Here is a 17,630-nt window from a genome sequence, read left to right on the forward strand (position 1 = left end):
GCATTGAGGATAATGCCGCTCACCTCCCAGTTGGAGGTCAACTATAAATGACGTGTGTTAAGGGGTGTGCACTGCATCAGAACGTAACAGGTGCTCAATAAATGCTACCCACCCCCTGCACACACATTCTTCCCAGTTTAGGGCGTGGATGAAGGCTCAGGAAGTAGTAGGTGAATGATACTGGATTGGGAGATATGCCTAGTCTTCCTTTTCAGAAATCTGCCCAGTGTGCCTCTGGGTCCCCCCCGGGGTTTCTCAGCCCTGTTTTCTACCCAGGTTTGACTTACCTGGGACCAACCTTTTGCAACATGACTGCTAATCCTTGATGAAATGCCCCATGCAGGCTGTTTAGGAGACTACGGCCTTCATTTAAAAAGAAGGAGCAGGCTGATAAACACATGAAAGGATGCTGGATATCACTAGTCAGTAGAGAAACGAAAATCAAAACCACCAAGAAAATGAATACTACTTCACTTCCATTAGGATGGCCATTTTTTTAAGTGTAAACTAACACGTGTGGGCAAGGATATAGAGAAATTGGAACCCTTGTGCACTGTTTTTGTTTTTTTAAAATATTTATTTATTTATTTTTATTTATTTGGTTGTGCTGGGTCTTAGTTGTGGCAGGCGGGCTCCCTAGTTGCAGCTCCAGGGCTCCTTAGTTGCGGCTCACCAGCTCCTTAGTTGCAGCACGTGGGCTCCCTAGTTGTGGCTCCAGGGCTCCTTAGTAGATGCTCACCAGCTCCTTAGTTGCAGCACATGGGCTCCTTAGTTTCGGCAGGTGGGCTCCTTAACTGCGGCTCGTGGGCTCCTTAGATACAGCTGGCCAACTCCTTAGTTGCGGCACACAGGCTCCTTAGTTGTGACATGCAAACTCTTAGTTGCGGCATCTAGTTCCCTGATCAGGGGTCGAACCCGGGCCCCCTGCATTGGGAGTGCAGAGTCTCATCCACTGCGCTACCAAGGAAGGCCCCTCTTGTGCACTGTTTATGGGAGTATAAACTGTGTAGCCATAGCGGAAATCACTATGGTCGTTCATCAAAAAATTAAATGTAGAATGATCCCTCAATTCCACTTCTCAGTTATGTACCTAAAAGAATTGAAAGCAGAGACTTCAACAAGTCTATTGTATGCCAAGGTTTATAGCAGCATTATTTACAATAGCCAAAAGGTGGAGACAACCCAAGTGCCCATCAGTAATGAATGGATAAACAAAATGTGGTGTCACCATACAATGGAATATTATTCAGCCTTAAAAAAGAAGGAACTTCTGGGGCTTCCCTGGTGGCGCAGTGGTTGAGAGTCTGCCTGCCGATGCAGGGGACATGGGTTTGTGCCCCGGTTTGGGAAGATCCCACATGCCGTGGAGCGGCTGGGCCCATGAGCCATGGCCGCTGAGCCTGCGCGTCCGGAGCCTGTGCTCCGCAACGGTAGAGGCCACAACAGTGAGAGGCCTGCGTACCGCAAAAAAAAAAAAAAAAAGAAGGAATTTCTGATACATGCTACAACATGGCTGGACCTCGCAGACATTATGCTAGGTGAAATAAGCCAGTCACAAAATGACAAATATTGTATGATTCCACTTATATGATTAGGCAATTCATGGAGACAGAAAGTAGGGAGTGGTCACCAGGGGCTGGGAATGAGGCAAGGGGAGTTACTGTTTAATGGGTACAGAGTATGGGGGATGACAAAGTTTTGGAAATAAATAGTGGTGATGGTCATACATCATGGTATATGTACTTAATGCCGATGAATTTATACACTTAAAAATAGTTAAAATGGGGCTTCCCTAGTGGCGCAGTGGTTGAGAGTCCGCCTGCCGATGCAGGGGACACGGGTTCGTGCCCCGGTCCAGGAAGATCCCACATGCCACGGAGCGGCTCGTTCCGTGAGCCATGGCCGCTGAGCCTGCGCGTCCGGAGCTTGTGCTCCGCAATGATAACCACTATGTTATGCATATTTTACCAAAATTTTAAAAATACAAAGAATAAGACAGAGAAGGAAAGGAAAGGGAGGAGGAGGAGGGAGGAGACGGAGGAAGAGCAGAGAAGGAGGCTCCACCAGCTCTGTAGTCAGGATGACTCTGGACATGCAGATCTTTCTGGCATTAAGGATCCTTAATGAGTTCCACCTCCCTATCTCAGATGTCTTGAGCAAGTAGAGGAAAGGAGAGTTTCATTTAACTTTCTGCCTTGTCCTAATGTAATTAGAGAAGCATCTCTCCTGCTGCTGAAAGTGTAGAGAGCACTGTGATGGCTGATTTTATGTGTCAACTTGACTGGGTTGTGGGTGCCCTGATATTTGGTCAGACATTATTCTGGGTGTGTCTGTTTTGGGATGAAATTAACACTTGAATCAGTAGACTGAGTAAAGCAGATGACCCTTCCTAATGTGGGTGGACCTCATCCAATCAGTTAAAGGCCTGATTACAGCAAAAAGCCTGACCCTCCTTCGAGTAGGGGGGAACCCCTCCTGCATGACTGCCTAGGGCTGGGACATCAGTTCCTTCTTGCCTTTGGATAGAACGGTAACACCGGCCCTCCCTGGGTCCTGAGCCAGTGGGCGTTCGTGCTGTAACTATACCACCAGCTTTCCTGGGTCTCCAGCTTCCCGACTACAGATCTTGGGACTTGTCAGCTCCATAGTTCCATGAGCCAATTCCTTATAATAAGTATCTCCATGTATACTCATCCTATTGGTTCTGTTTCTTTGGAGAACCCTGACTAGCAAAGCCACCCTCATCAGATACCTGGAGTCAGGCCTGCTCACAATTTGAAACCTTGAAAATCTGAATGATACTAACAGTGGCTTCTTCAAGCTTGAATGGTGGCCAGGCACCCTGGTAAGAGCTTTTCAGATATCCCCTCATTACATGCTCAGAGCATCATCACAAGGCAGTGCCTGGGGAGACAGGGCCTGGGCCAGGATCATAGGATATCAGGAGGTAGAGCCAGGGCCCCCCCGGGGGTCTGTTCAAACACTCACAGGATGGTTTCTCTCCACATCTGCACTTCACAGTACCCACGGAGCACTTCTCCTGACCAGGGAGAGGCTATGCCAGCACCTTGACCTTTCCAGGTCAGGGCCTGGGGGCCAGGAGGGTTGCTGGAGAGTTCCAGAACATCTCTTTAAAAGACGATTGCAACAAAAAGAATAGAATACCTAGGAATAAACCTACCTAAGGAGACAAAAACCTGTATGCAGAAAATTACACGATGTTCATTGCAGCTCTATTTACAATAGCCTGGACATGGAAGCAACCTAAGTGTCCATCGAGAGTGAATGGATAAAGAAGATGTGCCACATATATACAGTGGAATATTACTCAGCCATAAAAAGAAATGAAATTGAGTTATTTGTAGTGAGGTGGACGGACCTAGAGTCTGTCATACAGAGTAAAGTAAGTCAGAAAGAGAAAAACAAATACCATATGCTAACACATATATATGGAATCTAAAAAAAAAAAATGGTCATGAAGAACCTAGGGGCAGGACAGGAATAAAGACGTAGACCTACTAGAGAATGGACTTGAGGGCACGCGAGAGGGAAGGGTAAGTTCGGACAAAGTGAGAGAGTGGCATGGACATACATACACTACCAAATGTAAAATAGCTAGCTATTGGGAAGCGGCCACATAGCACAGGGCAATCAGCTCAGAGCTTTGTGACCACCTAGAGGGGTGGGATAGGGAGGGAGTGAGGGAGACGCAAGGTGGAGGAGATATGGGAATATATGTATATGTATAGCTGATTCACTTTGTTATACAGCAGAAACTAACACACCATGGTAAGGCAATTATACCCCAATAAAGATGTGAAAAAAAAAAAAAAAGAAAGGACGGAATGCTCCACACCAAAAAAAAAAAAAAAGAAAGGAAGGAATGCTCTACACCATAAAAAAAAAAAAAAAAAAAGACGCTGCCTGGAGGAGGGAAATTGTTCTGAGGCCCTGGGTGGGGCTGGTTCAGCCTTGGGTCTCCCTGGCGGGGAAAGTGGGTGGGACCGCATAGTGGCTGGTGTCAGTCTAGGCTCTGTCTGTTTCCTGGCGGTGTGGCCTTGGGCAAGTCACTTGACTTCCCTATGTCTCAGTTTGAACATCTGTAAAGTGGGGATGACTAGAGGCTCCTCTTTGGGTTGGCCTGAGGATTCAGTGAGCTAATGTGTATAAAGCCCTAAGAGCAGGGCCTGGCACACATGAAGTGCCCCATAAATACTGGTTCTTGTTTACTATTCTTAACTCAGACAGCTGAGGAGGTGGGCTCAGAGAAGGAGGGAGGGGCTTCCCTGGTGGCGCAGTGGTTGAGAGTCCGCCTGCCGATGCAGGGGACACGGGTTTGTGCCCCGGTCCGGGAAGATCCCACATGCTGCGGAGCGGCTGGGCCCGTGAGCCATGGCCGCTGAGCCTGCGCGTCTGGAGCCTGTGCTCCGCAACGGGAGAGGCCACAACAGTGAGAGGCCCGCGTACCTCAAAAAAAAAAAAGAAAAGGAGGGAGAACATTCCAAATCAAGTAGGGACATCACATGAACTCCCCTCCTCCCCTCCACAGCTCATGACCAGCCATCCTCCCTCTGTCCCTCCGGGCCTCCCCCCAGAGACCCCTACCCCGCACTCTCCTCGCAACTTCTCTCCGGCTTTCACTGGACCTCTTGTGCAACTTCTCACTCTCTCTCCTAAAATATCACTATTTATGCTTGTGTCCTGCTGCCCCTATTAGACCTAAGTTCCTTGAGGCCAGGACTGCGTCTTCCTCTTTTTTTCTCCTCCTTCTTTCCCTCCCTCCCCCCCCCTTCCTGCCTTCTTTCTTTTGTCCTTTCTTTCTCTCTCTCCTTTCTTTTCTTTTCTTTTTTTGGTATCTAACGTTAAGCTTTACCCATTTTGTTTAATGCATAAATTAAAAAGCCATTTAACAACTAAATGTCTGCCTAGTAGCCAAGAGCAGCCCTGCCTTAGAAGCTTACCTACTTAGCTGAGCATTTCAGTCTAAAGCAGCGGTTCTCAACCAGCGAATTCTGTCTCCTTCCCTGACCTCCTCCTGGGGACATGGGGCACTGTCTAGAGACATTATTGATTGTCACACTGGATGGGGATGCTACTGGCATCTCGTGGGTAGAGGACAGGGATAATGATAAACATCCTGCAGTATATAGGACAGCCTCCTACCTCAAAGAATTATCCAGGCCTGAATGTTGGTAGTACTGAGGTTGAGAGACCCTGGTCTAGAGTAGCTCCAGCAGGAGAGAAGAGGGGACCCCAAAGTCAGATTACTCCAACTCCTGAGTTCTGCAGTCGGCCTTGACTGTGTCCTTACAGCAGCCGGCAGTGGTGCCCTGCCCGCCTCTGCTGGGTCCTGCTGACTCTCTTTTCTCTGCCCTTTGTGAGCTCCGAAAACCCATTAAGTCAGTGTATCTTGTGATGGCTCCATTGAGCGTGGGTCCAGAGCTTCCCACTCCTGGTGGGCTTGTGTGTGGGGTTTTTCAAGCAAGCCTGCTTCCTCTAGCCACAGAGAAATGTGATATGACAGTTTGTAAAAGTGTCGCTTTGTAAAAATGCCAGGCGTAATCTCAAGGCACAAAGAACACCGTAGAGATCAGAATCGACTTGAGGAGTCGTGGCCAGCAAAGGTTGGATTCAAATGGCAGACTCTGTGGGCTTGTGTTGTTTTGTTGGGGTGGTGTTTGCCAGTTAATACAGCTCATTGAAAAAATGACTTCTAGACCTTTTCTCTCTTTAATAATGACCTGTTACGGGTTTGAAAATGGCAAATATTATCTTCATTTTAGAAACTGCCTGAGCTTCACGTAGTCCAATGGTGTCCATCGGTGTCCAGCTTTTTTATTTTTGTAACATCTTTGGCTGGCGGGGAGAGGTGGGGTGAATGTTAAGAAGAGGCAGGTCAATTGATTTTCCTGCTTTTCCATTGAAAAAAATAATGTCTGCAAGGGAACCCCACAATAACTCTTCATAAAGCTCTCCTGTTCTGTTCAAATGCATTTAAAATGCTCAGAAGTAAACAAAAGCTTGGCTTAAGAAAAGAAATAGTCAAAAACGTAGTCAAGTGTAAACTGGAGAAACCTGCAGAGATTTGGTCCAGCTAATTCCTTGGATATCTAAGGTAGGCATCCATTCAGGGAGAGGAGGGAACATGAGTATGGTTGCTGAGCAACAGTTCCCATGGGGAGAAGAGCATCAGTGGGTTGGCTATAGACTGCATAAAAGATGGGTCAGGACAGAAGGAAAGAGGAAGCTCAGTCATTCTTCCTCCACCTTCTGTTTCTGAGCTAGAAGGAAAGATACACAATAAAGACCCAAAGGGTGGTGGCAGGATTGCTGTGCAATTAGCAGGGCTACTCTTTGCAGAACAGAAACCAGCTAATTAGTGAGGTGTGAGGAATCATTCTGACTTTCATATTATGCTAGATATGGGTTGAAGGCAGCTTTCTGAAACCAGGAAGCACTGAAAAAGAGAATAATTGAAGGTTTCCTGAGAACTGAAAGGATGCCAAAGATAAACACAAATTGCAGGCAGGTGAGCTTAATGTCAAAACGGTGTCTTCACATCCCTGTGAAGCTGTGTTACTGAAGGCAAGGTGTGTAAATTCTCTGTGCTTCAGTTTTCTCATTCATAGAATGGGTGTAATAATAGTTGTTGTGAGAATTAAGAGTTAATATGCATAGAGAACTTAGAACAATGCTTGCATGTAGTAAGTGCAATATGAATATTAGGTACTATTACTTTATTTTTCTCTCCTCTTCCAGATCAAAGACAGGTCTGACCTTTTAATGCATTTTAATATCATGCATTTTCTTATATTCGAAGTTTGTGGAATTATGACAGTAACTTGACTTTGTATGTAGTTCATATTGTATATCCATCAGGATGCGGAGATTATGCTTGATAACGAACAGTCTTTAGAGCTTAATACTAACACAAGTCTGTATCTTTTGTTCTTGTCCAGTGAGGATTGTTTTTAGTCTACTAGGGTCGCCATAACAAAATACCACAGATTGGGTAGCTTAAACAACAGAAATTTATTTTATCACAGTTCCAGAGGCTAGAAGTCCAAGATCAAGGTGTGTGTAGGCTTGGTTTCTGCTGAGGCCTGTTTTCCTGGCTTGCAGATGGCCACCTTCTCGCTCTTCCTTCACATGGCCTTTCCTCTGCGCACACACAGAGAGAAAGAGAGAGCTCTCTGTTATCTCTTCCTCTTCTTATAAAGACACCAATCCTATTGATCAGGGCCCCACCCTTATGACCCCATTTAACCTTAATTGCCTCCCTAGAGACCCTATGTCCAAATATAGTCACATTGGAGGTTAGGGCTTCAACATATGAATTTGGGGTGGGGGGAGATACAATCCAGTCCATAACAGGATTGGGGGTGGAGGTGGGCCTTTCTTCATAGTATTTATTTGAAGACCCTGGTTCTCAGGGGCTTCATCTCAACACATGCCCATCTCTCCCGCCCCAGCTCATGCTGAATGAACTCACTCTGATGCCCCAGCTGCATGGTTCCCCGAACTCCAAGTTCTTTGTCAGCTTCCTTCTTCTCTACCCGGACTGTTCTTCCATAACTGCTTCCATCTCATCCTTTAGACCTTAGTTGACACCCTATCTACAGATGGTCCTTTGTCCCAGGCAAGCCTCAGCTTTAGGCTCCTACGAGTAAGTAGAAGGGGTAAAATTCACCGGCCTGCAATTCTCGTAGCTGCCCTCCCATTTCACTTGATGGCAGATGGGGTACCCCGAGAGGAACCGCTAACTGATAGAGGAGCAGTCATACAGCGGTATCTCTAAAATGCCATAAATCCATTACACTAGGAACATGTCCCTCACCCCCAGGTGACCGACAACTGCTGTCACCACCACTCCTCTTGGTGGCAGCCGTGAGAAGACAGTGTTGGCTTCCTGTGCCCCTGGCCCCTCTCTTCCTGGCTTTCCTCTCCAGCCCCACACCTGCTTTCTGTTCCTTTTGGAGGCACAGTGGCTGCAGGCCAGGTCTCTGGAGGCAATGGTTTGAGTTAGAGTCCAAGCTAGGCCACTTACTAGCTGTGCCACTTTGGACAAGTTACTTTACCTCTCTGAGCCTGTTTCCTCATCTGTAAAATGGGGATGATGGCAGGACCTATCTCACAGAGTTGTGAGGATTAAACTATTTATTATGTGTGAAGTGCTTAGAACAATGCCTGGCCCATGGTAAGCTCTAGACTGCATCTATTGCTGTTGCTATGAAGCCCTGTCTCAGCACATACCCAGATGTAACATTTTTTTTGACCTGTGGATTTGAAACTTCTTTTTAAATTAGCCAGACACTTTTCACGTGAGATCTTAAAGGGAACCACAATATATAAAACAGAGTTTACAAGGGCTCTTCTGGTTGTAGCGGAGTGGGTGTCCCAGGAACTCTCTCTCAAACCCCTCAGTCTCTCTCACCAACTAGATGATAATGTTTCTCACGTGTGCTTCGTGGACCAGTGGCATCAGAATCACCTGGATTTTAAAAATTTAGAGGCTGGGGTCCCAGTGCAGCCTGCTGAATTGGATTCTCCAGGGGGCGGAGCCTGGGAATCTGGATTTCGGTATAGTCTTTAGGTGATTCTGAAGCACAGAGGAGCTCATGCAAGCATCATAACTACATATTTATTTTCCCCACTCCTGCCAAGGAGAAACCCTTCTAGGGTAGTGAGTGGAGTTTCTACAGCACTACACTGATCCTCTGTTCAGTTTCTCCTGGGTGACAGTGGAAAGGAGGCTGGCATTCTTCTTGGGAAGCTGCCTTACGAACTGGAGGGTACTGCCATTGGTTGGCATCGCCCCTCCGCATCCCACAGCCTTGCCCTGCCCTCTGCCCCGAGGGCGCTGGGTATTACCAGATCTGGAGTACGGTCTACAGAGCTTCTAAACCCTAAAAAGATGATGCTCCCTTCCATCACCACCTTGAGTGATTCAAAATCAAGAGTGCCACACCTTAAAGTAAGGGAGACCAGCACATTCTGGTTTCTTCCATGTGATTCCCCTGAGGCTTTTTGAAAACGTTTAAATTGCATTCAAGTCAACTTTTTCCCCTTTTTGTGTTTGGGGGCACGTGCCTGCTTTGCACCTGGTAAGCACTCACCTTGCTAACTTGTAGGCAATCCTGGGCTGCAGCCTAAACCTCTCTCTCGTTCTGCCTGCCTTTCTCACAGGCCTTGACGAAATCCAATGCTCCCTGCCCATGGAGAACAGGAGGATATTCCTGCAAGAGCTGTCGGAGGCCAGCTTCAGCGAGTGCAAGTTCAGCCTCTCGCTCACAGACCTGTTCATCATCATCTTCTCTGGCGTGGCTGTGTCCATCGCCGCCATCATCTCCAGCTTTTTTCTGGCCACCGTGGTGCAGTGCTTCCAGAGGTGTGCCCCCAACAAAGACACTGAGGACGAAGATGAGGATGAGGACGACTGAACCACCTGCACCCCCTCCTCGCTCTCCAGACCCCCAGCAGGTGGCTCTCCTCTGAGGGAAATGCTGAAAACGGAGAAGAATTGACCATCAGTGACCAGAGCAGCGCCTGCTCTGAGCCTTGCCCCCTGGGCGCACCCGCTGAGACCTCTGATCTCAGAGTTTAGAATCCGCAGAGCGAAGAAGCCCAGGAAGGATTCCCCGAGGAGAGCCTGCCTCTCGGCTTGAGGTGCGTGTGGGGAGAAGATGACCGAGTCAGGTTTCAGAGGTGACAGCTGAAAACAGCACAGGGGATGTGAAGACTGGCAGCTCTCACCTGCAAAGATGACTTTGTGCCGTCCATTTCTCTGACCTGGACCGCAGAACCAGGCAGCTTCTCCTTCCTCCTGAGAGGCGGCAGCCTAGACAGTGGAGATTGGAGTTCAGGTCCGTCTCCATGGGAGTGGGACTTCTGCCCCTTCTGGAATAGGCTTCGGCCACCTTAGGGTGTTACGCAGAGAACAGCCCCACGTCTGGTTAAAATGGCACCGAGGAAAAAGCTAAGACCTGGCCAAAGGGTGTTTGTTGTTATATTTTGGTGAGCAGGTCAGAAAAACATTTGTTGACAGAACTCAAACCCTGATCCTTATCCTAAGAGGTAGCAACTGGTAAGGGAAGAACAGTCGTTTTTGTACAATTGTGGTGGCCTCTGCTGAGAGTCACTCTTCCCTCTGAAGCACAGCCAAGTTGTTTCCATCTTGCCCCGCCACCTCCTTCAGCCTTGAGTCCCGCCTCAACTGAATAACGCCTGTTTATTCTCTGTGCTGGCACCGTTCCAGACTTGTCATCTCCAGAACTTGTGATAAACTTTCCTGGAGGCCAGGATTCCAAAAAGCAGGTTATATCGGACCAATAAAATGTTAAAAAAAAAAGCAACAAAAAAAAACTGGGACTTGGCTTCTGTAGAACCTCCATCAGTGGCCTTAGGGTGTGTATGACATTCTTTGGAGCATAGGCTGTGACAGGCAGTGTTTTCCAGGATGTGGACTGCAGCACTTTGGTTCAGAGACAGTATGAAACAATGCCATGCACCCAGCAGGTTGATGCAAGATGATGGGTATCGGCAGCGTCGGACCTTGCTGGGGACTGACACTTAGACGAGGGGCTGGTGAGAAGCTCCTGGGATATTTGGGGAAGCATCTTTCCATTGTTTCCCATAATATATTCCTTATGTTTCTTCCTCATTGCTCTCTTGCATCTTTGCCTCCACAAAGAATTACTGAGTGCTTTCTAAGTGCCCTGGTCCAGGAATTGTGGATACACCTTCCAGAAGGAAGGTGGGGCCCCGGCTCGCTTGGGCCTCAATAATCTTATGGGTAGAATATAAAACAAACAAGTAAACAAAACTATAATTGCAGGTAGTGATAAGCACCATGAAGGAAAGAAATGAGGTCTTGTGACAGAGAGTAAGTGGGAGGAACCGGTCAAGGGTGGATGGATGGGTGTATTAGGCAGGGCTCTCTAGAGAAACAGAATCAATAGGAGCTCTGTCTGTCTATCCATCTATCTGCATTACAAGGAATTGGCTCAGGCAGTTATGGGAACTGAGAAGCCCCACAGTCTGCAGCCAGCCAGCTGGAGACCCAAGGAATGCTGGTGGTGCAGGTCTGAGTCCAAAGGCCTGATAGCCGGAGAGGCAATGGTTAAGTTCTAGTTTGAGGGCAGGAGAAAACTCAGCTCAAGTAGTCAGGCAGAGGGAGAGGGAGCAGGGAGGGAGAGGGAGGGAGAGATGGAGAGGGAGATGGAGATGGAGATGGAGAGAGAGAGAGAGAGAGAGAGAGAGAGAGAGAGAGAGAGAGAAATTCCTCCTTTGTCCGCCTTTTTGTTCTATTCAGGTCCCGATGGATTCGGTGCTGCCCACCCACTTTGGGGAGGGGGATCTGCTTTACTCAGTCTACAGATTCAAATCCTAATCTCATCCAGAAACGCCCTCACAGACACACCCAGAAAGAATGTTTAACCAAATAACTGGGCACCCTATGACCCAGTCAAATTGATGCATAAAATCAGCCGTCACTCAGGGGCCTCTGATTGGGTCGTTTTGAGCTGAATCCTGCCTCCTTCTCCCACCTCCTTTCTTCCCTCTCCCCTACTCTCCTTTCCTCCTCTTCCACTCTGTGTCTCTACTCTTCTTTCTCCTCTTCACCCTCGAGGAGACTCCCGGTCACCTTTCTAGCGCCCAGCGTTGCTGGCTCCAGTGGAGGAGACCCCTGGCTCAGAGGGGCTGTCTTCTCAGAGTCGCTGGGCAAATGGAGAAGTGGGCCAGCATCTTCCCAGACTCCATGGCAACCTCCGTGGGCCCCACCCTCAGTGCAGGTAACGCTTCCATTGAGGAAACAATACAGGCAAACAAAATGGTCGTCAGGAAACATTAGCTGCTGCTCGAATTCCTGTCGAAAGGTTCCAGCCATCATTTGTACCTTATTGTGAATGAAGGTTCCTGGAGACAGTTTTCAATCAGGAGAGAGAACTGCACTGATGTTGGGCCATCATAGGGGAGATAGAAAAGACCATGGAATAGGGGGCCGAGGGCTCAGAGGACACGAAACAATCTAACACCAGCACCTCCCCAGCCTGGCCACAGACTCAGCTGAGACTTGTGTGGGGTTGGAATTACGGTCTGTCGTCACAGTCTCCAATCGCCATTCCCAGGAGCATCCTACCAGGGACACAACTAAAGGCCCTGGATCCAACTGGGCCCCCACCAAAGGCACACTGTGTTTCTCCCAGAATTCTAGGGAGGTGGTACCCCAAGTTGTGGAAACAGCACCAGACCCTTGTTATAATATGTTCTGATAGATGAATTCCCTCTTAATAAGTCTATTTTAATCCTTCGGTCCACTTCAAGTGGTTCATTGTGGTCAGCAGGCTCAGCTCTTTGCTCGGAAGACACCCTGCAGAGTGTAGGGGCCGGTGGTCATTTACTGAATGAATGAGTGAGCAAGGCTTGCTGGGTGCCAATTAACCATCACTTCTGCGGACTGCAACCTAGAGTTTTGAAAAGAACGTGATCTGGGGGAAGAAGAAGAGTTTTCAAGTATTGGCAGTTGAAACAGTCATCTCCTGGATATAAAGTTCCCGTGAAACACTGGGGACATGGGGACGTTAGGGACATCTGTGGTCAAATCCAAGGAAATATACTGACCAGGAGCCACAGCTCAACTGGGGAAACGCCTTTGAGAAGTGACATTGCACAAGCAGCAGGCGATGATTTAGTGCTCTCTGTTGCTGTAGCATCTCAAGTTATCGTTAACAGCAATGGTAATGCTGCATACCAGTTGAGGGCCTCCTCTGCGCCCCGGACATCCCCGTCTCCCAGATCTCCACTAGTGTCATTTGGGTCTCGAGTGTCACCTCCTCAGAGCCACTCTTATCACGCCATCCTGTATTATGTTTGCACAGCACGTACCATGGTGTGAAGTTATCCCACCTGTTTGTTTACATGTTTATTGTCTACCTTTTCTGGACTAGAACATGAACTCCTCAAGGGCAGGAACTCAGACCCTCTGTGTCTCCAGAGTTTGAACAGTAGTGGCACAACCAGTATGCATGGGGGGTGAACGAGCAAACAAATGAATTCCAGGCACAGTACTAGAAACTCTAAAAAGCTGAGCTCTACTTAAGCATACTCACAGCTCAGGTGGAGAGCTGCTATCATCCTCATTTTGTCGAATGAAAAAAACTGCGCAACCTAAAAACTGAGAGTTATGTTTTTTAGGTTTTTTTTTTATGTGTGTGTGTGTGTGTGGAGCACAGGATCTGGACGCACAGGCTCAGTGGCCATGGCTCACAGGCCCAGCCGCTCCGCAGCATGTGGGATCCTCCCGGACCGGGGCACGAACCCGTGTCCCCTGCATCGGCAGGCGGACTCTCAACCACTGGACCACCAGGGAAGCCCGAGAGTTATGTTTTATTCGGTGGGAATTTTTAGGACTTCAAGCCGGGGAGGCAGCATCTCAAGTAGCCCTGAGAACTGCTCCAAGGAGGCAACGGTGGGAAGCTAGGATATATAGGAATTTTGCAACAAAGGGTAGGTAGTCTGAACGTCAAAAGATTATTGTTAATTAAAGAAAACCAGACCTCTCAAGGAATTCAGTGCTTTTCTATATATGGGAAGATGCAAGAGTCTGGGCTTACTGAAATTATTCCTTTGATATGCACCTCACCTATCTGGGGCCAGTATCCTGTGTTTTCATATCCTGAGTTTCCTCCGGGCTCACCGAGGGGGAGTGGCTGCAGTCTGATGGCTGCTAGATAGCAGGTATTCTTTTCCTTCTTGAGTTCCCTCAGGGCTCACCGGATCGCCATGGCCGTGGCTACAATCACTGATGACTGTGCATCCTTTGTTTACTGACATGGCAGGCAATATTCCATTTCTCAGTTTCATAGGTGAGCAAACCAAAGCTCAGAGAAGGTGGTGGATGACAGGACACGACAGAGCCAGAACAGATTTGTGGCCGTAGGACTCCAAAGCTGTGCTCTCGGTTATAATAATAGTTCATGTGTATCGAGAGCACTGTCCATGCTAGGTGCTGAACCAAGCCCTTTGTACAACTCACCCCTGTAAAGGCAGTATATTTGTCAGGGTTCTCCAATAGGATGTGTGTGTATAATTTAAGGAATTCGCTCATGTGATTGTGGAGGCTCACAAGTCCACAATCTGCAGGACGGGCCAGCAGGCTGGAGACCCAGGGAAGAGCCAATGTAGCAGTTCAAATCTGGAGGCATCTGCTGCACACACCCTCTTGCCCAGGGGCGGTCAGTCTTTTATTCTATTAAGGCCTTCAACTTATTAGATGAGGCCCACCCACATTATGGAGGGCAATCTGCTTTACTCAAAGTCCACTGATTGAAATGTTAATTTAATCTAAAAACACCCTCACAGAAACATCCAGAATAATGTTTGACCTCACGTCTGGGCACCGTGGCACAGCCAACTTGACATGTAAAATAAACCATTACAGGCAGGTACCATTATTGTCTCACCTTTATGGATCCATCACCTCCATGTGGTCGTTGAGAGATCTGATTTGGTCTTGGGAATAACTTACCTGGTGGGACAAAGCTAGTTAGTGATGGAGTAGGCTTTGTGCTCTGACCACTGCATGCCCTCTCTACACCCAACTGCATATTCCCTTCTCAGGTCAGCAGGAGCTGGCCTGGCAGGGACAGCACAGAATGGCACATTTCCTGGGGTTGTATGCTAGACTCCAGGAAAAGCAACCTGCACTTGCTAGGTGCACCCAGAATGAGTTTATTTTAAGCCTCAAATTCAACATCTCAGACGCATTCAGGAGAATCAAAACCACCAAAGTATCTTGTCTTACCGCCTTGCTCTCCTTAAGATCTGATGACCAGAAGGTTCTGGCAGCATCACAAATGAATTCATCTCATCGTGAACACAGCAGGAACCACCAGTATGGCCCTTGGACCTGAGCAATGGGCCCTTATTTGGGTCCAGTGCTTTAGAGGGTCCAGTTCCAGCTCTCCTCCAGTTGTCCTCTTCCTCTGGGGTAAAGAATCTGTGAGGCCAAGGGCACACACCCACCCAGCACCAGTACGCTATTTTAGCACATCCTCAGGATCCCAGAATTCTCTGCACAAATGACCCCAGGCTCGGGGGTGGGCCCCTTCCCAGCATCCCTCCTCCAGGGTGAACTGAGCGGACAGGCAGTGGATGTTGGCTGGGCATGTGAACAGAGGCTGGATGTGTAGGCTGAGGTATCCACATATGGGTACACAAGACCCTTAGAGGCTCAGGATGGAACCAGGGCTGGGAAGAGAAAGGGGAAGGTCATACGGCTCAGCTCTCCCCACACTGCCATATTCTGGTGCAGATTTCCAGGAATTCAAGACTTATCATTTAAACCTGGTCTTCCAAGTCATTAGGAAGGTATTTTTGTCAAGGTAGCTGGGTGGAACGTTTTCTTAGCAGTTTATCTTTATGACTTATGAATGTTTAGATATGGGTGTGTGGAGGGTATTTGTACTCTGGTCTTGGCTTCACAGATGATACAGGTAGGCCTGGGTACCACAGTAGAGACCAAAGGGTAGCCACACACCCTGGCTCTGGCCCTAGAACTGAATATCGCTTCTTCCCTATGGGGCTGGTCCACAGAAGCCTTTATACAGAAAGGCTGAAAAATGCATGCACACTGATTGCTTTCCCCAGTGATAGAGAGGTTTGTACTGAACACCCATGCTTCCCCCCATCCTCCTCCTTCTCCTCCTCTCCCTCCCCCTTCTCCTTTCCTTCTCATCTGCCCACCAATGCTATCGGCTTGAACTCTAGGTGCAGTCAGTGGCTGGAGACAGGTGGTTTTTATACCCTTATTACACTTAACTGGACCCTAGAACACATCAAGCCTCTATTTCCTTAACATCTCACCACCACCGACTGAGTCAGCTGCAGGCCCTGGGCCTTGGCCATAAAATTATTTTTAGTGGTCTCTAATGACCTTGAAGGTTAAGTGATTTATTATTTGCAAAGTGGTCTACTCTCACCGAAACCTCCCCAAAGCAGACCCCTGTGGATTTCATTTGCCTGCAACCAACAAGGTAGCCTTGTTCTTTAAGACTCCAGGCTAATGAACACACATGCAAACTTTACATTATTTTTCCACATAAAAGAATCTTTAAAAACAGAGAGGAACATTGTTCTCTGTTGTTTTCAAACGTGATCCATTTTATGAAAACATGTCTTTCCAGGGTATAAGTGAGACATCCTTGGAAAACATACAATGTGCTTTTCTGGTAAAACGTCACATGAATGCTCAGGACGTTAGTCATGAATTCAATTGCTCTCTGGAGATCTTTGGTACCAGAGCTGGGAGTGCTTTTCCAGTACAGATCCACCATCCCCAAGTGAGCCCCTGACTGTGAATAATCAGAGTGAGGCAACCGCACATCAACCAGCCTCAAAAGGAGCCCTCGGGGGTGGAGGGTCAGTCTCCAGTGGAGTGTCCACCTATCCTCATACCTGATGCCCTGGGCTGTGCCAGGGACCCACTGGGAGCCTCAAGCCCTCCCCTGTGAGCAGAGAAACACTGACTTGTTGGCAGAGTTGATGAGAATACAGTGAAACGGTGGGAGGGACACCTTCCCTCCTCTTCCAGAATCTTCCTCCAGAATCTTTGAGCATTCATAGAAGAGGGTGCTGTCTAAAGAGAACAGTAGGATCATAGCTCGAATCCCAGCATCAGATAACAGGAGCCGAGTTCCAGCAGTCTGAAGACCTCAGCAGGTATCACAGGAGCTCAGTTCTCATTTCTACACATTGTAATCAGCCCCCAGCCCCGCTGCCAGTGACCTAACACTCCCAGCTGCATGTGGGGCTCACGAGCCTGTATAAATGTCAGAGGCCACTTTTGCTCGCATGTCCCGAGGGTCCACTCACCAGGAATACACATGAGGCCACATCAATACTTAGATTATATTGTCCTGGTGGATCCTGCCAGCCTGACTGCAAGTCAGCAGAAGTACCATCACCCCAGTCTATCCCCCAGCCCACAGACACTATGTATTTACGGGAATGGAGAGCCTCTCTCAGGCTCGAAATCCAGCATGAACTGGCATCCGCCAAGCATCCATCACATCTGCTGAGGGTTGACACTTGCCTTGGGCAGTGTGGCCTCCATCAGCCATGCGGTGGCTCCTTGGGGGACCCCTCCCCACACCATCCCTGCCCTGTCCAGGTTTTTAATCCCACATTTCCATCCCTCACTCACCCTGCAGAACCACAGTGTATTACCCATGGAAATGGGGACAATGCCCCAGGTGTGGGGTCAGACTAGACCATAGGCCAGGCTTAGAACCAGACCCCCTAAGAGCCTCCCAGTTTCCCCGTCTCTCCAGCCTCCTCCCTCAGGTTTCCACTCAGGTTTATCAACATAAGCAAGTAGATTCCCTGGGAAGGGCTGCCACCACCTGCAGCCACGGCAACCAGCCAGCTTCCAAACCAGAGAAGGCTCAGGTAGGATGGGGATATGGACATCAAAGCCAATCAGCACCTGCGTTCCTTCCTGATTGATGGGGGAGGCTGCAGATTCTGCTGAGACTGGGGAAAGCGCTGGGCTCTCCACACCCTAAGAGCTGCCTGAGAAGGTAAGAAATGCAGGGGGAGTTTAAGAAAATTGAAATTGTATCAAGTATCTT

General features: G+C 48.4%; 1 protein-coding gene across 1 annotated transcript in view; it reads left to right on the forward strand.

The window, feature by feature from the left end:
• LRRC38 (leucine rich repeat containing 38) overlaps positions 1 to 10,555 on the forward strand; it is a gene marked incomplete at its 5' end in the record, with an annotated part of 34,805 nt that extends 24,250 nt beyond the window's left edge. The window contains one exon of the mRNA XM_024749996.1: positions 9,187 to 10,555. Within this exon, the coding sequence (XP_024605764.1) occupies positions 9,187 to 9,440 (254 nt within the window). The remainder of the gene's footprint in view (positions 1 to 9,186) is intronic.
• Positions 10,556 to 17,630: the final 7,075 nt, after the last annotated feature.

This window comes from Neophocaena asiaeorientalis, unplaced genomic scaffold (genome assembly GCF_003031525.2).
Source record: "Neophocaena asiaeorientalis asiaeorientalis breed wild unplaced genomic scaffold, Neophocaena_asiaeorientalis_V1.1 scaffold275, whole genome shotgun sequence".
Lineage (NCBI taxonomy): Eukaryota > Metazoa > Chordata > Mammalia > Artiodactyla > Phocoenidae > Neophocaena > Neophocaena asiaeorientalis.